We start from the raw sequence: 23,085 nt of genomic DNA, 5'->3' as shown, positions 1-23,085 counted from the left end.
GCATAAAGGTATAAGGAGTTTCACCAGAAATAAAAATACAGGCATTTTTGAAAAATATTCAGGACACGGTGTTCAACTCCATTGAAAACACTGGTCAGTTTTGTAGGGAAATTAGAACTGAAGGAAAAGTTGTCAATATTCATTGCAGGTATTTAAAGTAGTTCACAGGAACAACTTAATGTTATGGAAATTGATCTCGAACCTAATATAAATGATTTTCAGCCTTAATGCGCCATAAGTTATGTTAAATATTTTTTTCAATAAAAATTACCTAGAAATTACCATGTGAATAACTTGAAACTTAAACAAGTATTTTTTGGAAGATTGTATAACTTCTCAGTGAATTGTGCATTGAATTAATTACAGGAAATAAGGGTATTATGTGTAACTATATTTTTGTAAAAAGAAAATCTATTTAAATAAAATTTTGGATCCTGAAATTAGATAATCAGCGTGTACTGACATTTCAATTCTTGTCACAAGTTCAAATTCAACATAAATTTGAAAATAAAGGGTAAACCACAGCAGTCTCATTTGAAAAGATTTTGGGAAATGACAATCTACCTTGGACACCTAATGGTCAGAATTCCTTAGCACATGGAGCACGACTGCACCCTCATTCCCCTGCACAGGCATTGCATCCTGACAGCAGGAAATAAACCTAGAATATACTAAAATAATAGATTTTCACAGTAAATTGAGATTTCTCTCTAGTTGTTGAAGGGTATTTTCAAGCTCAAAAGCTTATCAGAATACTTGAAATTGTATTAGGAAATGACTGGACTTTAAAAAATTAAATGAAATTTTCCATTCTGTGCTGCCAGCTTGGTGCTTCATTCCTCGTTTCTGTTTTTACACATTTTACACAACTGTAAATCAGAGAATACCCCTCTCATCAGTCTGATGTAAATGAGGTTTTACCTGATGCTGTAAATAATTAAAGCTTCACAAGAACCATTAATTCTCACAAGAGCAGAGGTTTCTTGCTCAGTCTGCAGAACCCCAGCTCTACTGTAAAACAAAAGGAACCTCCTAAGGGGAATTCTGGATTTTCACTGAAGAGGCAATAGAGGAAAAGCAAATATTCCAGCCCCAGGAAGCTTACCACAAGGGAGAGCAGTTGAAGAATGTGAAAAATCCATGTATTTTATGATTGGCCTTTTGCAAATATTAAAATGAATGTTATATGTGTTGTGTTAGAAAGTAACGCTGTATTAATTCTCTTAAGTACTGTGTTAAATATAATTTTAGGTTATAAAAATTGTTAAAATAGAAACTATGCTATGTAGGATGCTTTAACAGAAAGGACTTGCAGCGAGATAGCAGCAACAGGACACGTGAATCTTTCAGAGAAAGGGAATTTATTGCCCTCTTATCAGCAGAAACGAACTTCTTCCCGCCTTGGAGGCGCTGTTAGGATTAGAGGGAAGAAGTTGACGATGATCAGACAGAATCCTGTGTTTGAATGGAATTTATGCATCATGTATGAGATGTATGAATATGCAACGGGCTATTGTTTTTAAGGGTTAATCCTCTGTAAACGGGGGTCCTTTTTCGGGCTCGTTCTGCCCAGAAAAAGGTACCCGGACATCCGTAACTCTTTGTATTTATTGTCTCATATTGTCCTATTTCAAATTGCCAAAAATATTATTATTCTAATTGTCAGCGGGCGATTGCCTGAGGCGCCCCTGGCGGGGCGGGCCGGCAGCCGCGATCGAGCCGCCCATTGGCTCTCGCCTCAGCTCGGGCACCTCCGATTGGCGCAGCCCGCTGCCCATCTGCCGAGCCCACACATCCTCCGCGGCCGCTCCGCTGGGCCGCGCCGTGCCGCGCGCGCAGCGCCGTGATTGGCCGGCGGGGCGCGGCGCCGTGATTGGCCGGCGGGGCGCGGCACGCGCTGCGGCACCTGCTCCCGCAGCCCCGCGAGCGGCGGGGGCGCCGTGCGCGTGCGCGGCCGGGGATGCGCGGGGACCAGCGGCCGGGCCCGGCTCCGGCTCCGGCTCCCGCCGCCGGTAACCGCGGGCTGGACAGCGCCGGGACCGCCGCCGGTAAGCGCGGGCCGGGCAGCGCCGCCGGTGACCACCGGTAACCGCCCGCCGCGGGCCGGGCAGCGCCGAGACCGCTACCGGTAAGCGCGGGCCGGGCAGCGCCGCCGGTGACCACCGGTAACCGCCCGCCGCGGGCCGGGCAGCGCCGGGACCACCGCCGGTAACGGGCCGCCGTGGGAGCAGCGGCGTGGCGGTGCTTGGTAACCAGGCCGGGAAAAGGGCGGCCGGTGGCGACGGCAGGTGCGTGTGGGGTACGGCCGCGGGTACGGGGGGTGAGGGTGGCTGCCCTGCTCCGCCTCGCTCCCCTCGGTCCCCGGAGGCGGCCCACGGGAGGCTCCGGGAGCTCGGCTCGTATCGAGGCGGGCGGGAGCAGCGGCATCGCGGCCTTGGTTCTCGCTTGGCGGTGTCCCAGAAAGCCGGTTCGTGTTGGTGCTGACGGCACACCGGGTGGCCCTAGGGTCTGTGTTTGCAAACCGGGAAATAAGGTCGGCCTGAAGGGTTTGGTGGAGCTCGCTGTGGCAGCGCAATGCCCGGAGCGCCTGCGGGAGCGCGGCACTGCGGCTGGAGCGCCGCTGAACCCCACGGGCGGCATCCGTGCCCGCGCTGGGTGCTCAACAGCACAGCTAACGGGAGCGGGGGACAGCTTCACACCCGATAAAGGAGAAATGTAAAGTTGTGTGAGTGCTCTTGCGTGTGTTTCATGGAGCAGTTACAGCTTATGTCAGGTTTATGGCAATGTAGGAGAATGAGGGAGGAATAAAGCAGCCCGTGGGTACAGGTGGAAGAAGGGGTGTGTGAAAAAATCCTCCACTTTTCATGGCCCTAGATGGAATTGATATTTGCCCTATGAAAAGCCCGTGTGTTGATACTGGATGCAGGAGCTTTGGACTTCACAGTGAGAACGGCTGTCTTGTTCCCTTTCTGCTGGAGAATCCAGAACTCCCAGTTACATGGAACAGGCATGACCGTTTTCAAAGTCCAGAAAAAAGTTAGTAATCTGGAAGATCCTGACCCCTTACTTAGTTCTGCAGCAGATGGAATAATGATGTCACCGACTAATGGCATGTACACAGTGCACTAAACACCATGGTACAGAGGTGCAAAGGTGGACACAACCCAAATCAGATCATTCAGCTGGGAAGGGACGCCAGGAGGTCTCTCCTGACCTGCTGCTCACTGCAGCAGCAGCCCTGAGGCTGGTCCAGCTTGCTTGGAGATTTTTTCTGGACTGTCTTGGAAAACCCCAGGGGCAGGGACTGGGCAGCCTGTATCAGTGCTCACCTGTCCTCGTGGGGATAAACGTGCTGATACCCAGTCAGACCATGTTTACAGCTTGTGCCTTTGTCTTTTACAAATACTGGTCTGTGTCTCAGGAAAAGCAGCTTGTTGCTTTGGGTGCAATACTGTGCTGATGTTGCAGCACTGTTGCTGGTCCCTAGAGCGTGCTTTGCTGGCTTATGCTGATGTGTAGCTGTGCTGTGGTTACCCATGGCAAAAAGTGACCAAGTTATACAAAATATATGTTAAAATTAAAGTCTGAACTTAGATACATTGACAAGACTGCTAGTAAAGATGTTTGGTGTTTTGTGAGAGCCACAGGCTCTTCCAATTTGCTTTGTTTTGATAACAGCGAGAATCCTTTTGGCTTATTTGCATTGCCACTTTGAAAATGGAGTAAGAAAAGTTTCTCATAGTCTTCATGTGTTAATTAGGAAAATTCAGTAGGTTTTAAAGATAATTAAATGTGTAGTGTGAAGTTCTGTTTTGAGACCAGAATCTCATTGGCTTAGGTGAAAGATTTATTTTATATGCTAAGACTTTAGTGGGGCAGAGTTCACAAAAGTGAAAGATGTCGTGGGCTGGTTAAAACCGTGTTTGGCTGGCAGTTGAGTGATAGCTGTGATTGGTCTTGATAATGTATTTCAGCATTTCTGGGATTATTTTAAAAGTATATCAAAAGGTCAAAGGTTAAAATGCACCTTCTCTTCTTGAAGGAAGAGGTAAGAGATCCAATTGAAAGCTGAAGGAAATTAGGGAAGTCCTAGGTAGGATCAGGGAGTAATGATAAGATTCAGTGGGAACCAAGTGAAAGCATCAGAAATTTTGGAAGGGGGCTGTTTGGAAAGGTGAGAACTGGTGTTTCCTCTTGGATGCCCGTGTTAGTCTGTGTATGGAGCAGGAGTGAATGGGGCTAATTACAGTAAAGTTACAGCTGTGTAAGTGGAAAGCATTTTGGATCATACACACACACCTGGATGTACTGGAAGAGAAAGCTGTGCCCCTCATGCTGCTTTGGGAGAAGCAGAGATCACGTGCATGACGAGCTAGCGAAGGTAAGGTAGGCAAGCTGTGTGCTGAAAATGCAAGGCTGGTACTTGGTTAATATTGGACACCTTAGCTAGGAGCTAAGCAGTCCAGAAGGTATTGATGTGGAATTCTTGGAGTGCTTGTCCTAATGTGATGGGTAAGGAACAAGAAAAGGGGGTTGGTAAAACTGATACTCCTCAGACAGAGGTGTTCCAAAATAAGATTAAACGTGTAAGATTAAACATTCACCTCTGATAAACTCAGTTACTTCAAATCTTCAGGGCGAGATTATTTTCAGTTCTAGAACTGCTAAGGAGGTCTATGAACTAACAGTATCTCTAGTTTTAACCTAAAAATAAAAAAATTCAAATACAAAACACTAGAAAATTTGCAGATAACTATTGAAATGTATCACCTGAGGAACCACAGACTCACCATCTTCAAGCAAGGTTGTAAAGTCCCACAAAGAACAGCAGGAAGTGTGGATAGTAGTGGGGAAGGAAAAAAAGAATGGTAATATGTTTAATGTAATTTTGTGGAAAATAGTTGTTAGTCCAAAAAAAAGAGCTTTTGATTATTTCCTAGTATTGCCATGGTACTGGTGTGTGAAACAGTCCTTTATGGTAATCGTGTGGTTTGTGTATGTCCTGGCTCTAGATATAATCAGTGCAGTTAATGTTAAATTGGTAGATCATACAAGAAATAAAGCCCTGATACTGTTTGATCTCTATATGTGTTGCTTGATAAAACTTGGAGGTGTTAAAAAATGAATGATGAAGTAATTATTGGTGCAGTTACAGTGTTTGAATTGCTTCCCACATTTGCTAAAGCCAGGAAGGAAGAAAGAAAGAGACTCACACTTTGAGTATAAGATAGTATCTGTAATTGCTGGGACATTCAGAGTTGTAGTGATAAACAATTCAGTCTCTAGGGAGTGATGATGTGCCCGAGAGGGTGGCTGCTCTCTCAGGTGCAAAGGTACTCAGCACCAGAGCTTTTAATATAACCACTAGTGGCTGCAAGTAATGCAAGGCTTGACAATGTCTTAAAATAGCAAAATAAACACCAGCATTTATTTAAGCTTGCTGTGAAAGGGATGTTAGTTATTGCTGCATTATAGAGACTGATTCAATTTAATCACTTGTTCAGATTGTTTATGAATGAGAAAAATAAAAGCAGTCTTGCTTAGTTCTTTAAAAGCATGCATATTGCAGTCAGATTCTTGCTAGATTTGGCAAGGTAAAGGAACAGGCTGTGAGCACTTCCATAGGGAAAACAGGAGGGGAAAGAGAGTCTGAGTCGGGGCTCAGTAATAAAAAAAAAATTTAAAAAGCAAATTAAGACAATATTATAGTGACAACACTTTTTCATAGTTATTTCTCATTATTTTAATGGGTTTTTTTCCTCTTTTAGATAAAGTCTGGGGTAAAATTGAAATAATACTAATAATATAGTTGAAATTATGTTTAAAATGTAAAACTTTCAATTCTGCAGATAAACAAGATGCACTTCCAGTGGGACTGGCTGTGCTTGGGTGTCCTGATAATTAGCTCAGTGACTGCAGGAATGGAAAGTGAAGAAAATCTGGATGCAGATGTTGAAGTGGAGAATTTTGACAAACAGTCCCAAGAAGCTGATGTTGACAGAGATAAATCTTCTCTAGAGGTAAGATTACAGAATTCTCTAGTTCAAGCTGGTTAAATACAAGATGCATAGTTATAACTAGAGCAAGTTAATCTGCATTTGACAGCTGAGTGGGTCTCAGATGTGGCAGTCTGAGTTTTTCACTTGCTATATGTGACATTCAGGGCAAACTTAAAGAATGACTCTCTTATGCCCAAGTGTAAAATCTCCTGCCTGAGGTCAGTAGTCATGAAAAAGGTTTTTCTTCAATCTAGATACAGAACCTTTTGTTGCAAGTCCTAACATGCCACTTGCAAAGAAGTAAATGGAAAGCACCTTGGTCTCACTGAGACTGACTTTAGACCGGTTTCTTGACTTCATCAGTCACGGCTGCCTTTTGACACTGTCTTTATTACCAGAAAATCTGTATGCTATTCTTCAAAAGAGATGTAGGCAATAGATGGGAAAACAGAAGAATGGAAAACATACAAAGAGAGAAGCAGGGAGGAAGCAGATTTGGTGCAGGTTCAGAAAAATTTTGGCGGTTTTGTTTCACAGAAGATGTAATAAAGCTTTAGTTATGAGCTTTGAACAGAGGAAGCAACTTTTAAAGTTCAGAGATATGAAACTGGTCACAGTTGGAGGGATGCACACAAAGTATTGAAATGTGGAGGGAAAGAAGTGGTTTTATGCTGCTAGGAATTTCTAATGAAGAGGATCTGTTGTTCTGCCTGGGTAGATTACTTCTGGAGATAGGAGAGTGTATTTCAATTGTAATTTATGTTGGGATGTGTATCTGTACATGTCTCTTAGGTTGTGTACCAGACTCCAAAGCCAACTGGGGAAGTGTATTTTACAGAAACCTTTGATGAAGGAATGTCGGGGTAAGTTTATGTCTTAAAATTATTAAATTCTGCTTTCAGCAATTTTCACTTACAGTGGCAGCACTTGTTTTGTATTCATTTTTCTGCTACTGTCTTTTAAATATTTTTATGGGGATTAGAATTGGGAAGACTATTAAGGCTTGCTCCAAATACATCATAATGTTAAGCCGGACACTTAACATTTCAGATATATTACTCTCCTCTATGTGTTTTAAGGAGGCTTTTAATAAACTCTGGATTTGTGGACATTGAGAAAAATAATCTAAAGATTGAACCAGTTGGGTTTAAATAGCTGAGAGGGTGAAGTGCCATTGCACTTCAGTAGCAAACACTTTCTTTCCACATGATCTTAGGTATGTGTCAGTTCTAAATGTTAACTGCAAAAGCAGCACCTGTGATGGCAGAAAAAAATATTAGATAGAAGAGGTGATAATGGTTGTTAAAAAACCAAATAAACCACTGAAATCCTTGACTAACAGATAGAAAGATTTACCTGGGGTACTTGAATGATATCATTCATCCAAGTTTCTAGGTTTTTTGAGAACTGTTCAAAGATTAATTTGTCTTCCTACTAAATCTAATGTTCAGAGTTTTAGCTACAATGCTTGGGATTTTTTGGTCTAGCTTTGCATAATTTACATAAGACTAAGGAGTACGAAAGAAATTTATGAGAAAGTAAGCAGCATGCTGCCTTTCTTCCCTGAAGTGTGGAAAAGAATTATATATAAATGGACTAGGTAAGAATAGCATAGCTTTTCTGAGAATGGGCCTTGAAAATTTTTTCACATGACTTGTAGAGATGTTTTATTCCTCACTGGTCTCTCTCCTGGTAGGCTGAGGATCTAGTGTGCTATTTATACTGTGAAGCTTTTCCAGCATCTTTGTTAACAGTGAACAAATGTGACTGCAGTTCAAGCAGAAAAGAGAAAGTATTCATCCCTGGATCACTCCATGCAGAGGAGAGTTCAGAAAGAATGCAGACCGTTCTTTCCAGAATGAGTTATTAGAATGTATTCTTGTGGCTGATACAATAAAGAGTTGAGCAGTGCTGTTGGCTGTAGATATTCCTGTGCATGGCTCCAGACAGAACTGCTGCGTGTCCAGATGAGGGGGGACTGCCCTTTCCTTTTTTCCCTTTCCAGAGGAGCACTTTGTGAGGAGACTGTGCCTATCTTGTGATAATACCCTGAATGGGATGGCCAAGTCTGCCTTGCTCACAGAATGGAGATCAGGCCGTGTTTGCCCTGCTGGATCTCCTGTGTGCAGTACCCTTGGAATCTTGCACTTGTCCCTCTTGTCCTCTGCTCTGTGTGTGTACTGCTACTGTCAGATAAAGTTAAGATTCATTTGGCTGAGTTCTTTTTCTTTTCTATTGAAAGGTATTATTTCCTCTGTTGAAGGTATTATACTTGAAACTTGCTATTTTCAGTGATTTTTTACGTTAAATGCATATTACATTCTGAACTTGTATATAAAACTGAAGTATATTCAGAATTAAATAATTCAGGAATTTAATTACTTTAGACTTTTAATTGTCTATTCATTTACATTTTTAGGAAGTATGTTGAAATGCTGTATTAGACTACTCTCCTTTAATTTTTCTTTGCATGTTCTTAGAGCTACATGCAGTTCCATGATGCTGACTCAAAATCAGTATTACAGGTTCACAGCCTAGAAACAAAAGCTAATTTTCCTTTGTTTGTTAAATAATACAGCTTTGCCTAGATAGATCAATGACCAGTACAATTTTTTTTTAGGTGGGTGTTGTCTGTAACTCTGAAAGAAGACATGGATGATAATGTTGCTAAATATGATGGTAAGCAACTTTATTGTTTGCCTCCACTGTGTAGTTTATGATGTTCTGTTGCTTTTTTGCTTGAAATAAATATTTCTTTGAGAAATAGCACAGAACTTGTCTTTGAATGTCTAGATGGCAAAAGTCAAGAATGTTAGTTTGTATAATGACTGTTATCCTGAAACTGTGAAATGTTGCTCGGTGGGTTATTTAGTGTGAAGATAACTTTTTTTGTCATTCCAACAATGTATTGCCATGAATGATACCAGAATAACCTTGGGAAACTGAATATTTAATCCCGTTTGTTTATGAGTATTGTTTCTTTAGAACTGTCTTTTCTGAAACCCTGTGAGAGAGATTTATCACTTCAATTTCAGTTGTTAAATAATTTTCTGAAGCATTGTGTTCCATTTTGCTCCATCTGTCCTGCTACTGATCCACGGATTGGTCTCTTGGTATAGCCTCTGAAAATTAAAACAGCATATTTTTTAAAATACTTTTCCAGATTGCCTGTGCTTGAATGTAGGGCTCTTCAGTGGTTCTTGTACAGTTTAGTCTTAGAGTAGCCAAAACCAAATTTGGAGAGCAGTAATGGAAACAGTGTACTGATAGTTTAATCATTGCAGTTTGCACTTGTGATTTCCTAGTCTAGAATTGGCTGCTTAAGCATTCTTCAAAATTACAGTGGATTGTCAAAGTAGGGTACTTTGTGCTGTGCTCTTTCCTGGAAAAAACCCCAGTGGATCTTTTCCTGTTAGTCTCTGAGAAAATGTAACTGCCCTTTTGGAAGAAATCTTGTTCTTTGGATATTGGGCCTGTGTGTGTATTTATCCCAAACTTGGAGAATGTACAAATATAAAATCTTCTATTTTCAAAGCTGTAAGCTTGTTTTGGACCAAACCTGATAATTCCTGGAAAGACTTTGGGGAGGAGGAGGGAACTTCATCTACCCTGTAATTAGATTTGACTCAAGAGATTTTAATTTTATGTAAGCAGAAAAAAGTAATTATGCAGGTCTTTAGCTTTACACAGTGCTCTGTGACTCATGTTTTTTGTGTGATGATGGTAGAAGTAAATTTAAAATCTGGAGAAATACTTTGTTCCTCTGGCCATTGTAGGATACCACAACCTAAAGATACAGATCTACAGGAATAAAGTTTACTTAAATTTGAGAACAAAAAGAAATAACATCTTTGACATCAGATGCCAATATTTCTGCCCTATTTTGGCAGCTAGGCTTTATTTGTTACTAACCCTTTACTTTCAGCAAGGCTGATTTCTGTGTTCACACTGCATTTTTTCAAAGACTTTGTGCATATATGTTTTAGGAAGATGGGAAGTAGAAGAGCTGAAGGAAAATGCAATGCCTGGAGACAAAGGATTAGTGTTAAAATCAGTGGCAAAGTATCATGCAATATCAGCAATGCTGACAAAAACATTTGTTTTTGATGATAAACCTTTGATTGTTCAGTAAGTATTCCTTCTGGTTTTTTATGTTTATTAGTAATTTAAAGCATTTTGCTAGCATAGAAGTGTTTTGACAGTAGGTACTAATGTGTAGTCTGAATATATTCATAATTAGAACTGCAGATTAGCAGTTAATTGATATTTTTCTGCTACTCAGAATGTTTTTCTCACTTTCTCTTTGCTCAGATATGAAGTGAATTTTCAAAAAGGCATTGACTGTGGTGGTGCATATATTAAACTTCTCTCCAGTAGCAATGACTTGAATCTGGTATGTCCTCTTGCTTAATATTTGCTATCAGTTGTTCATTTGAGGGACAGCTTGGCTCTGCATGGCTGGTGTCTGATATGCAGGACAGAGGACTTTTGTGTACATTTAGTATGACTTTCAGAATTAATAGAAGCCAGAGGATCTTAACTCATAACTTGTGAAACCATTTTACTGATCAGCACATGGATATTACTGTGTATTCCAAATACAGAAAACATAGATAGTTTAAAGATACTGTGACATAACTGTGTATTGCAGCATACTCTGAAGGAGAATAACTATATCTGATATTATCAGGGTTGTTTGTTGCTGTTACTTAATGTGGAGAGAAAAATGTACTTATAAAACACTGGGTATTAATATGCTGGGGTTATCTTTATTGGAAAAGAAAATTGTTATGAAGAACAGTAACTAGTTCCATTCCATCTTTTAGTGTAGTGTTTGTAGAGGGAAAGAGATACTTGGGTGCTTTGATTTGTAACAGGCATTCCTACTTAAGGATAAAGTGTAAATATATAAATGTATTCATCTTCCTTGAAGAGGCTGAGAGTTAGTGCATTCCCTGGAAACAGAGAACTCCAGAGGGCTTGAATTCCTTTCATGATTTACCCTACCACTTTTCATTTACCTTTTGCAGATAGGTAACTATCCTCTGCACCAAGACAAAGAAGTACCAAAAATGACATAATAAAGTGTCCAGTGTATCACATGCTCAGCTTTCTTGCTTCTACAGGAATACTTTTTTGACAAAACACCTTACACAATTATGTTTGGACCAGATAAATGTGGAGAGGATTACAAACTACACTTTATCTTCAGACATAAGAATCCTAAAACCGGAGAATATGATGAAAAACATGCTGAACGTCCTGATGTAGACCTAAAAAAATTCTATCTGGACAAGAAGACACATCTTTATACTCTTGGTATTGTTCAATTCTTAAAAATGGAATTCCAATTCTTATGTTGGAAAGGAGAGATTAAAAATGTGGTTTTGTCTGCTGAAGCTTTGTAATTGAGTCTTTGTTTATAATAGCTTGTTAATTCTGAGTGCTGGTTGTTTAATAATTTGGGTTAAATGGTTTAATGACAGGGCTTAACTGCAGGACATAAAGTAGCTTTCAGATGCTACTGCATAATATCCAGTTACAGGACAAACTTACCAGCCCTGACTAGCCTTTACTGATAAATGCCTTCAGCAATTATTATAATAAAACTATTTTTACTGGGAAAGATAGTAGAATGTACAAGTGCCCAATATTCTGGGAAGGTGTCAGAGTTCAGGGGAGTTCAGTTCAATCTGTAGCATGCCACACACCACTCTTTTCCCCATGTTAGGAGTTCTTACAAGCCCTGCACCTGAAGCAGTGTGCACACACAGGTCAGCACAGACTCTGCAGTGAGTAAGTGTGGGCTGGTTGTAATTCATGTGACAGCTCTTCTTGTACCAGTGAGCTGTACAGAGAAATAAAAGTTAGTTTTTATCCCTTTTTCTAACTTCTGAGGAAGAACAGCAGTCAATGGGCTAACCTATGGCATGCTGCAACCCCAGCCAAATTGACTGTACTTAGGAAATTCCACTGAGGAGTAATAACAGAAGGCATGTTCAAGTGCTGTGCCATAGGAAAATAATTCAGTGGTTTCTAAAATGGATTGCTGTAGTATGCCACAGCAAACTTACACTTTTAGATAGTCTTATTTGCTTGAAGAATCTCATAATAAAGGAATGCATGCATTCCTGTATTTGGATTGTTTGTTAGAAATTATGAATCAAGGTACTTAAACTTGAATTGCATTTATTCTGTTATACTTGTTCAAACAGACTTCATAGAGCTGTGTGATTCCAATGCATTTATGTGACTGATAACAGGAGTTTAAAGATTATTCTTTGTGTTTTATCTAAAGGTGATATGGGGGTTTCATTTTTGCATTTATGGATATTTTAATGCTGTTGAAAATTTCAGGGTGGAAGGCCATCATTAGATATTATCAAACTGTTACAAGACTGTTACTGTGGTTTTCTTTAACTGTTTTTAGAAAACTGTCATAAAAGTAGAATAATAATTACTTTTACTTAGTAATCTTCATTCTGTTAAATGGTCAGTTGAATCTGCTGTTAGACCAGTGAGCACACTTATAAGTGCTTATTAGAAATAGATGTGGATGCATGTGGGTCCCAAGTCTGGCAGTGCTCAGTTCTTACCTTGGCTTCTCAGTTACTCACACTTGCTAACATCCAGGGAATTCTCTTCAAATGTGTGAGCTCTTGCAGTGTGGCATTTGAGGAAAACGGCTTAGAGAGGTTAGAACCTGATACAAAGTGCTGTTTTATCCTTCTGCTGTGGTACTGGTACAGTTCTTGTGTTCCCATGCTTTCAAGTGTGAGATTATAATTTAGTAGCAGAGATGCCTTTTGGGACAGAGACTCTTTTTTCACTGTCTGTGCTTTTGAAGTAAAACCACAGAATTTTGCCCAAGTTGGTAGGTTTTTGAAAAATCTCCTAGAATATGTTTGGATGTGTTTCAGCAATTGAATTTTCTTCAAATTTAATCTTTCTGGGCCTGATGCTGGTCATACATCCCCTCAAGGGCAATGTTTGTGTCCAGATCCAGTGCCTGAGTGAGGAGTCTGTCTCCTCTGCTAGTGAGGATCCTGTTTGCTCTTATTTGACTAAGTCTGTGCTTATTCTATAGTTTTGTTAAATGTATCTGTAAAATTAAATGGCTACCTTATTTCTTCAATATACATTTCTTCAATTTAGTGCTAAAACCAGATGATACATTTGAAATATTAATCGACCAAACAGTTGTCAGTAAAGGAAGTCTTCTTGAGAATATGATTCCTCCAGTAAATCCTTCCAAAGAAATAGAGGATCCTACTGATAAGAAGCCTGATGATTGGGATGAGAGACCAAAAATACCTGATCCAAATGCTGTCAAACCCGATGACTGGTAAGGAGAACATTCTAAATTTTACAATGTCTTTTACATACAGATTGTTTACTTGAAAGATTTGACTGGTTTTATTTTGGGGTTTGCTAGTGACAGTTGGAATACATTTCACTAAAAGCACTGAAGTTTGAAAATATATTTGAGGTGGGCATAAGGAAACAAATAAAATCATTATTTGCTGATTTGTTATAGAACAATGTAAATATAATCCAGATATTTATAAGCAGATAATTATATGGCTAATGCTCATGATCAGCGAGTCTAATTCTGTCATGTTTTTGGAAATCATCTCTTTCATGCCAGTTGTAGTCCTCTGAACAGAGCATTGGTGCAAAGTCAGGCTGCTGTATTTTCTAACAAAATTCTGTAATTGAAGGGATGAAGATGAACCTGCCAAAATAGAAGATCCTGATGCTGTTAAGCCTGAGGGGTGGCTTGATGATGAACCACAGTATGTTCCAGACCCTAATGCAAAGAAACCAAAGGACTGGTAAGTGCAGATTGCTCATGTGTTTTGCAGATAAGACTGTTCTCTGTGGCAGATTATTAGTTGTGGAAGTCAGTCCAGATTTCATTGTCTTTTGAGGTAGTAATGTGGAATGTGTAAGGTATGGCCAAATATTTGTTGGTGTGGGGACTGCTTCTATAAAAACATGAACTTGTCATTGCCTTTGTTTTCTGAAGATACATAAGTAAAAACAGAATATGAAGGTCCCCTTTGAAAGAATTTGCTACAGTTTAAGTTGATAACTTGAAATCATAATGTAAGTCTCAAAGGGATCTCTAAGCATCCTGGGCAGAGGATGCTTAGAGGCAGGAATGCAATTGAAGTCAGTCATGCTGTGGTATATATGAACATATATGGCCTTTAAGTAAAAAGGTGCAGCACTCCTTTAAAAAAGTGTTTATGCAGTTGGGTAAAGTTGTTTGAGCTGGTCAGAGTTCTGGGGTAGTTACAACAATACACATAGACCCTAACTTCAGACTGCCAGTGTTTGACACCTGGCTGATCTTGAAACAGTTGTTGGTCATTTTTTTTCTCTCTAGGGATGAAGAAATGGATGGGGAGTGGGAAGCCCCCCAGATCCCTAATGCAAAATGTGAGACTGCACCTGGCTGTGGAGAGTGGGTGCGTCCCATGAAGAACAACCCAAAGTACAAAGGAAAATGGAGAGCACCTATGATAGATAATCCTAACTACCAGGTAATAGTCAAATTGTTGGGCATGGCTAAAAGATACAGGCAGCAGAGCAAGCAAGTCAAAGCAGTGTATTTACTTAGGCTTTTCTGCAGTGTATTTATATTTTGCAATGAGTCTGAAAACCCTCACTAATTCGAGAATTTTTTGCTCTTAATTTGCCTTTTATTTTTCTTTTTTTTTCCCTTGAAGTATACTGGGAAACAGTAATGCTTCTTGTATTAAAACAACTTAGCTGTTTAAAGTTGCCATTTGTACAATTTTCATTGATACCATTTATTTAGTATGGTCTTCAGAATTGTATTCTGAATTACATTAGGCTTTTAAATGTCAGTCTGTTGAATTAGTCTCTTTTTTTAATATTAACAAATGAAGCCTTTCAGCAAGCAAAATGCCTTACTAGTTCAATTTTAGAGGAAGCTTCAATTTTGGATAATTAAAGTCCTGTCCTCCCCTCCAAATATAAGAGGTAATCAGCTGGATATTAAAGAGAGTTACTTTGTATTAGTTATGGGAGTACTTGAAATTGATGTATGTCTCAGAGGGTAAGATCCTAAGCAGGTTTGCAAACAGAATTTGGCTCTAATTTGCACAGGTACCATAAGGCTGAATAATTTTCCTTTGCTAAAATTTTCTCTAACACTTCTGGTAAGAGTCAGTTATTACTGTAATCTCTACAGTAAAAAAGAAAATAATTGCTTAGGAGATCTGCCCTAAAACATGAAAATTGAGACCTGTTTGCCAAAATCCTACAGGCTATTTCCAGTTCTAGATAGATTAAACTCTACTGCTTGTCTTTTTAAAGAAAAGTTCTTATTATTTTGAAATCCCTTTCAGAAGCTGTTCTTTTGGCAAGCTGTAGCTAATGTGATTGTGTTTGTTTCCGTTAACAGGGAATCTGGAGCCCTCGGAAAATACCAAACCCAGACTACTTTGAAGATCTTCACCCATTCAAGATGACTGCTGTCAGTGCTATTGGTCTAGAACTCTGGTCTATGACATCTGATATCTACTTTGATAACTTCATCATCTGTTCAGAGAAAGAAGTGGCAGATCGCTGGGCAGCAGATAGCTGGGGCTTGAAGAAATTGGTAGCAAGTGCTAATGAGGTATAAACTTTGCTATGTTCTTGATAGTAGAAAGTAGTAAGGAAGCTGTGCTGTTGGAAGAATTTTCTGTCCATGTTGACATTAATTTGTCTGCAATCAATTATTTTGCTGAGTAACTGATAGCTTTTCTGTCTTGTAGTTTGGCTTTTTACCTTTCCCAAATGAATATTTTCTTGAGGTTAAAAGGGTACTGCATTTTACTTAAACACCTAGTAAGAAATTGACTTCCTCTTTGTTTATGTGTGAGCCTGTATCTGTACCTGTACACACAATGGCAAAAACAATTTCTTTGAGTGCCCTTGTTCCACTGTGCCTCTCAAACTTCTTTAGTGCTGATGTACCTCTTACAGACATGCACCAGGCACTTGCCTGAGAGTCTCTACTCTCTAAGTCAGAGCTGTACTGGGAGGACAGTTTACTCCCTGAATAATTGGCTGTCAAAGGAGAGAAGGTGATGGTACAAGTGGAGCCAGCATTGCTCCTCAGGAACTGCTGCCTTCAGGCTCTTGATGCTTTGGGAGCTTTCAGCTTTGTTGGTACAGTGTGCAGGTATTGCTTTACAAAGCTGAGTTGTGGCTGGTCTGGTGTTCTACATCTGTTCCTCCTTACTCAACACCTGCCACTTATTTGCAATTGGTAAAGTTGTTGCTTTACCAGTACTGAAATGCATTATTGCTGTAGTCATTAAAAGGCAAAGGTAAAGAAGGGTTTTGGACAATATAAATGTATACAGTACACTTCATAAACATATTTAAGTGTAGAGAGGGATATAAATACAATTATTTTAATTTTATTGTTTTTTAACACAGCCTGGTATGTTTAGTCAGTTGGTGACTGCTGCAGAAGAACACCCATGGCTCTGGGTTCTTTACATCTTGACTTTAGCTCTCCCTGTTGGTCTAACTGTGTTGTTCTGCTGGCCAGGAAAGGTTAGTGAAATTTACTATGTTTTTATTTGGTTTTCTTCTTAGTACTTCATTTGGAAACTCTTGAGCATCTGTGCAACAATGTGCCCTTTTAATATGCCATTGGTATTACTTAGCTTACAGTGCCTGTTTAATTCTTAACTGGAGTTGAAATATAAATAGATTTTTCATTTGTTGTAGAAATCAGATGAATATATTGACTTCAAGAAGCCTGATGTATCTAAGCAAATTACAAAGGGAAAACTAAAAGAAGTGACAGAGGATTTTGAAGATGATGAACTAGAGGAGGAAAAAGAAAATGAAGATACTGATGAAGATGGTAAGATGAGTGAGAGTGTGTCAGCTTGCAGTTTGGTTAAAGACATGAATAGAACCAGTTCATGGATTGCATTGCCAGTAATTACAACCTGTTTTCTTAGACTATGTGAAATGTGCCTTGCTTTGAGCCTTTTTTTGTCTTTGGTAACTTCCAGTGAGGGGCATCCTGTGGCTAATAGGTCTGATAAATATAAGCAGAAAGTAAGGCTCTACTCAGCATTTCTGCACTTTCAAGAAATAAACATGCTTCCAACACGATTTTTTATGTTTGTAGACTGTGACACATATGTTGTCCCTTCTAAATATTTCAAAATATTTCATATATTAAACACATTTTAATTATTCAGATATAAGTACCTGAAGTAGTTAAAGTCACTTTATTCTTTAAAATGTGTCTGGAATAGCTTGAAGTCTTCTAACATAAATCTGCTTACACCTCTCTGGGAGGGTTATACTTGAAAATACAGTAGGCTTGAAATTCTGAAGCCTGCAGCTTCCTTTATATTGCTTTTTAGCAACCTTTTGCACACCTGCAGAGGTGTGTACTGCTGCCCAGGGAGAAATGAATGACTCAGTAGGTTGAGCTGTACTCCAGCATCCAAGAATAAAACCATCCCATGTTACAGAATCAAAGATACTGGCTGCTACTCAGCTGTAGCTTTGAGGTGCTGTTAGCTTTTCTCTGTGTCTATATAAAGAATAAAAATCAAACTCCTGACTTCCAATGCATTATCTTCACTTTGATGAGAAAAATTTTAGCTTCAGAATTCTGTAAAATTCTGCCTGTTATTTCAGTCTTCCTTGGTGAGAACAAAGTAAGTGACAAGGGACAAGCATGGATAGAGACATAGCAGACATTCATGTTGTGGTGGGTCTTTGTCTTGGTGCTGCCATGACTTTGTGTTGCTGACTGAAATTGGTGGGTTTGTCTGTCTTTGCACCATGTTCCATGAGTGTGGATGGCTTGTGTCTGTGCAGGAGGCATCACTCAGCAGCAGCAGTTCCCATGCCATCACTGACACAATTGAGTACATACTTGCACACCAAACTCAGTCCATTTGCCTTGGAGAGCCTTACCCAGGCACTTCTTTATTCTGGTTATGCTCCATACCCTCTTTACTTTAGCCTAAATTGTAGGTGTGTGATTTCAGTGCTGTATCTTCCTAATTTTCCTTTTGATCTTACTCTACTCAGCCTGTTCTTTGCTCTTGAATTACAGACTCTGTTTTATTCTACCCAGTCTTGATGCAAATCATAGTTTGTACATAATATGCTGCAGTTGCAAGGCTGCCATTCCTCAGTTCCAATATTCAGTTACTTGATTTAATTACAACACATCACTTAATAAATAATACCTTAAAATGTGTGTTTCAATGTTAGAAATAAGGCCCAGGCAATTGCAGAGGAACACTGTTCAGCTCCTACAGCTTTCTTAAATTGTTCTTGGAACAGCTGTTCATGGTGGTGCAAAGGTAGGTTCTATTTTAGACTGTTACTTTTAGTTACTAAAGAGAACACAGAGTAAAACTAACCTAGCTCGCTTTTGTATGACTAATCCAGGGTTTTCAAATAAATTCTAGGCTTCAGAGGGAAGATTACACTTTGCTGTCATATGTCTCCATTGTTTCTTGCTTTAAGAAGAATTGCTTAGCTTCCCTCAGCTTCCTGCCACCTTTTACATTTGCAAGTTGAAATCTTCGCTTTTTTTCTATTGCTCTTTTGCCTCTTTGTGTCAGAAAGCATTAGAGAAATTGTCCTCTGCCTCCTTTTCCTCATTCTTTTTGCTACAGAGAGAAGAGAAATGGAGGAGACAAAAAGAGAACTTATAAAAGATAACACAGAGAAGATGGGAAGGGAGGCTTCTGTTTCAGGTACTGGGAAAGGGAAGCAATTTGGGCCAGGACTTAGAAGTGGGTCTCTCCTATCTGTTTTCTTCCCTCTGCTTCCTTGTTGATGGTAGAACTTCAGTCTGGTGGATGTCAGCTTCCATCAGGTCCAGATGCAAGTTTCCTCTGAGATTGCTCTCTATGGTGTCCATAGTCATAAATATTTTCTACTAGTACCTTTGTCTCCTTATGGTTTTTACGATTTTTAATGATTTTGTTCCTTCATAGTCATTACCTCCTCCTTTGATTTTTTTGGAGTTGAAGGCAGTAGGGTTTTGAGCTGTGGAATACTGAGTGACTCAAAATCCACATGGTATCTTGGGACCATTTAAAAAAGAAAAAGGAAGTGCAGCACAACAGCAAATTTTAGAAACACTTGACAATTTCTTTAACACCAGTGACAATGAGTTGCTGGCCGAGTACTTCTTGAAGGGCATTGTCCATGGGCTTTACTGCTTTATTTTGTTCTGTGTTAATTTTTGTGGCACTGTCTGTTTGTCTGCTTTGTCTCCTTGCTTTCTTTAACCTGTATAAAGACATTGCAGGAAGTAAAAATTGTTGCCACAGAATGGAATTTCAGGGGCACAATCTGAACCTTATTTGTCAAGTTCTACACTTATTTATATGAAATAATGCTTCAATTACTATTATGGTTAAATTTAAAATAATAATTTTAAATAGTATATTTTTCCAGTGGTGGGTTCTATAGCTTCTGATATCTGAAGTACTTTTTTGGGAGGGTTTTTTCACTTCTATTGAAATTTGTACTTGTGGGAGGAGCTGGATTTGCATAATTTATCATTTCATGTCTCTTTATTAGAATATGACCAAAGGCTTTGTGAATTTCTGCCAAGCTCTTCTATTAAGGGCTTATTTTTAGGACTGAGATCTTTGTCTGCATCTCATAAACATGATCTTCATTATTTGGTCATACTTCTCCTTTTGATAATAGAAAGACATAGTACACGTGAACCAGGTATACTGACATATGGCAAAACTGACTTCTTAGTTCATACCAATTAGTGAAGCTCTGGCTCAGTTTACAGCTATATTGCAGACAGAGTTCTTGGGACTTCTCAGTACAAAGATTCGACTTCCTCAATTTGAGACAGAAGTCTCAAATATTTTAACAAATTAGGTATTTCTAGATTTTCATCACCAAGAATCAGGAGAGTCATGTCTGATATCTGACTACATTCTTAATTTGTCTGGATACTTTTGTTTCAGTTTAACTCAGATGCAACAGTAAGAATTTGGTGTGGATACAGATTTTTGGTATTTGTTTTTGGTTTTTCCCTATGTTTTTCACACCTAAGCAGTGCTTATGAGACATAGGTGTGACCTGACAAGGACAGAATTGAGCACTACTTCCCTGCTGTTTTTAAATAAGCCACTGGCAGACTGTTAAGTTGCAAAATGCCAACGAATATCCTTTCTGTCAGATTTAAGATTTGTAAAATTGGTTGTTAACTCTGGCAGTTATCACTTTCTACTAATTCATGAGAATTCTACTCTGTATCCCAGAGATGTTTTTATGGGTTATTCTAAACAAACAGTTCATTCTAGGACTGAAATTGGCTTATTTTCCTTACTGGTGTGCCTGGATGTAGTGTATCATAGTAATGTAGTTCTGTTTATGAAGTAAAATTAACTTCTTCTACAGAAGGTGAAGGTGGTGAAGATATTTATGATGATGAAGAAGAAAATGGTGTTCCAGATGAAGAAGAAAATGAAGTTCCAGATGGAAGTCAAGAAGGTGATCGGTCAAATAAATCTGATTCAGAAGATGAGGTAAGTTTGCATTTTTCCCTGCTTTCTCCTTGCCATTGTCTGACATCGTACTTCCCATCGCTTTCAAACTGGGAACACCATATCTGATTTAAGCACAGTAGCTCTATTTGTAGCTCTCCAAAGAGAACAGTTAAAACGCTTTAAATGCATCTTACTTCAGAAGCAGAAATAACATTAGCAAAAGGTCCTCTTTAAGGAGTTGGTAAATTAATTTAAAAGTTACTGCTTTTAAACCAGCAAAGACACAGGCAGAACCAAATTTCTGACATCAGTTTACAGCTCTCTTTTCTGAATATAGACATGAAAAGTCTTCTACCCACTTTATTAATCATGACATTAGTAGTGTGGAAGAATTGTCCCATCACTTAAGTGCTGCATTTAGTGATAAAAGGACTGGGGAATTCAGGAAGAGGAGTAGCACAGTGTGCCAGTTTCAATAATTACAATGAGTTTGAACTGTTAATGCTGAATGTATTTTTTTCCAGAAGAAGGAAGCTTATGAAGGCATGGGAGATCGCCCGCTGAAATCAGTGCGCAAAAGAAGAGTACGCAAGGACTGAGTTATTTCCAGCTCCTGTTCCTAGGTCTAGAGACAGTGACGGTAACTTTGGGTGTACCACCTCAGTGGGCCTGGCAAATTCTGAGCTTTGATGGGAAAGGAGGGCTCATTGCTCTATAACCTCCTGTTTTAATTCTCTGGCCTCGTTAACCATCCCAAAGTTCCTCAATTCCCCTTTTTTAAGGATAAATGCTATCTGTGAAGAGTTAGCTGGTATTTCAGATTCAAAATAAAAGGGAAATTACAAGCTGACCAACTGATTTTTAGGTGAAGATTCTTAAGATTTGAAGTTTCTTAGAAATTAGTATTAGTTGGAGATAAACTTACTCTAAATATTTTTTTAAATAAATGCATTATAATACTTTTGTAGCTCTAGCACAAAAGAAGCCGTTTACAGTTTTCAGCTTAAAGAAGATGGTAGTATAGATGTAGCATCTATAGCAGTTCACATTGCTGTGAGAAAAGGTATTATTTTCTGTGCAGAGCTAAATGCAATAATTGTTTTTGTATGATGATTTTGTGCTAGGAACGATTTTTATTGTAAATTATTTATTTTAGTTGATCTTGTTACATGGGTGGTCACCTGTTCACTTTAGGCATCGGTTGCAGTAATTTATTTTCAAGATATATTTTAAAATAGAATACAAGTGGTAATTGATGTGGTTTGTTTTACTCTTGAATGCAGGTATCAAATCTGCAGGTCATATACAGATGATTTTTTCAAACTTTTATAGTTCTCATGTTCCAAACCAGAGTGGTATAACCTGTTTATAGAATACTTGCTACGTGTATATTGTCACCTAAAAATATTTATTAATTCTTGCTTAATATGAAATTTATTAATATAGATAAGAATTTTTGATGGATTAAGTTTTTTTACGATGTGAGTAACTTGGGTATTCTCATAGTTTAAATAAACTGCTTATTGTAAAGAAACATTGTTTCATTGAAGTTCAGCTGTATATTAAACAATAAAATTTCAGTCACCAGAAACCTCTTGCTGCTTGGCAGCTGCCTGTAGTAGTGGTAGAATGTGTAAATGCTAGCAAAAGTACCATACATTACAAAGTAGAAATACACTAATTCATAAGGAATCTAACAGATTTTCTTGTGCCTGTCATAAAATTTGTCTGCTTTAAAAAGAAGTATTTTTCACACCAGATTCCACAGAAGTCTGTAAGAAATGAATGCCTAACCCTGATGAAGAAGGAAGTGTCCTCAAGTGCTTGTTTGGAAGTGCTCAAAAGTTAATGATATTTGACTTCTATTTGGTGTGAATTACATGGAAATGTCTCTAGGTTTTTGTTTAATTTGGGGCTTTTTGTGTCTTCTTTAAGTTTATTGCCATTCCCACCTCTTTATTTAGGGCCTCTGTGCAAAGGGTAAAAAGTGAAGACTCCAGGTCACTCCTCAGCAATAGACAGAATCTCTTAGCAGTGTAGTACCCTGCTGACACCTTTTACATGAATTATATAATTTCAGCTCAGCTTTTCCATTAATTATGTCTGAGTCTGATAGAAGTCCTTTGGAATTGTTGCAGCATTTGGGTGTCCTGGGGGGCTGGTTTGTTTGTTTTCTTAGGGGTTTTGGAGGGTTTTTTTCTCTGATAAGTGATAAGTTACTATCATTTCTTTGATGTGATTTAGTTAGTCCAGGGATTGGCCACCCCATGGGGGATTCTCATCTTCCTTCAGGGTTCTGAATTTAAAGTTCCCATAAAGTCTTGATTGATGCCCCATGAGTTTGATCACCTAGAATCTAGAGATAGCATACATCCTTCTGCACATCAGCTGACTTGGATCTAGATTTATGCTGGTAATTAGAGCAGAAATACCAGAGATGTTGAGGATTTAAGGCTCTGAGGTGGAAAGCCAAGCAAAAGGGCAACCCCTGTCCATTGACACAATGCAACAGTGAGATTTCACACACTTCCTGTGCACTGTCCATTTTTATC

The 23,085-nt window shown here is 38.9% G+C and overlaps 1 protein-coding gene across 2 annotated transcripts; it reads left to right on the top strand.

Annotated features, from left to right (window-relative positions):
- The first annotated feature begins 2,132 nt into the window (after nucleotides 1–2,132).
- On the top strand, nucleotides 2,133–22,124 carry CLGN (calmegin). Of its 2 annotated transcripts, XM_058024654.1 has the most exons (16): nucleotides 2,133–2,288; nucleotides 5,850–6,020; nucleotides 6,792–6,862; nucleotides 8,620–8,678; nucleotides 9,986–10,127; nucleotides 10,311–10,392; nucleotides 11,126–11,318; nucleotides 13,155–13,344; nucleotides 13,721–13,834; nucleotides 14,392–14,548; nucleotides 15,436–15,651; nucleotides 16,461–16,580; nucleotides 16,758–16,896; nucleotides 18,686–18,766; nucleotides 20,445–20,572; nucleotides 21,058–22,124. In XM_058024654.1, the coding sequence occupies exons 2-16, from the start codon at nucleotides 5,859–5,861 to the stop codon at nucleotides 21,130–21,132; spliced, it is 1,929 nt and encodes a 642-aa protein (XP_057880637.1). In that variant the 5' UTR covers nucleotides 2,133–2,288; nucleotides 5,850–5,858; the 3' UTR covers nucleotides 21,133–22,124. The 2 variants fall into 2 exon arrangements, with proteins under 2 accessions (XP_057880637.1, XP_057880638.1); XM_058024655.1 differs by lacking the exon at nucleotides 18,686–18,766.
- Nucleotides 22,125–23,085: the final 961 nt, after the last annotated feature.

This window comes from Melospiza georgiana, chromosome 5, assembly GCF_028018845.1.
Source record: "Melospiza georgiana isolate bMelGeo1 chromosome 5, bMelGeo1.pri, whole genome shotgun sequence".
Taxonomy (NCBI): domain Eukaryota; kingdom Metazoa; phylum Chordata; class Aves; order Passeriformes; family Passerellidae; genus Melospiza; species Melospiza georgiana.
Note: the sequence above shows the minus strand (reverse complement) of the source record. Positions and strands in the feature narration are given on the sequence as shown.

What these genes read in the sequence shown, in the direction of transcription:
- CLGN (XM_058024654.1), top strand. Translation starts at nt 5,859, where the DNA reads ATGCACTTCCAGTGGGACTGGCTGTGCTTGGGTGTCCTGATAATTAGC. An exon ending in GCAAAGAAACCAAAGGACTG is followed by an intron (nt 13,835 to 14,391) that starts GTAAGTGCAGAT and finishes TTTTCTCTCTAG; the next exon opens with GGATGAAGAAATGGATGGGG. An exon ending in TGTTCTGCTGGCCAGGAAAG is followed by an intron (nt 16,581 to 16,757) that starts GTTAGTGAAATT and finishes CATTTGTTGTAG; the next exon opens with AAATCAGATGAATATATTGA.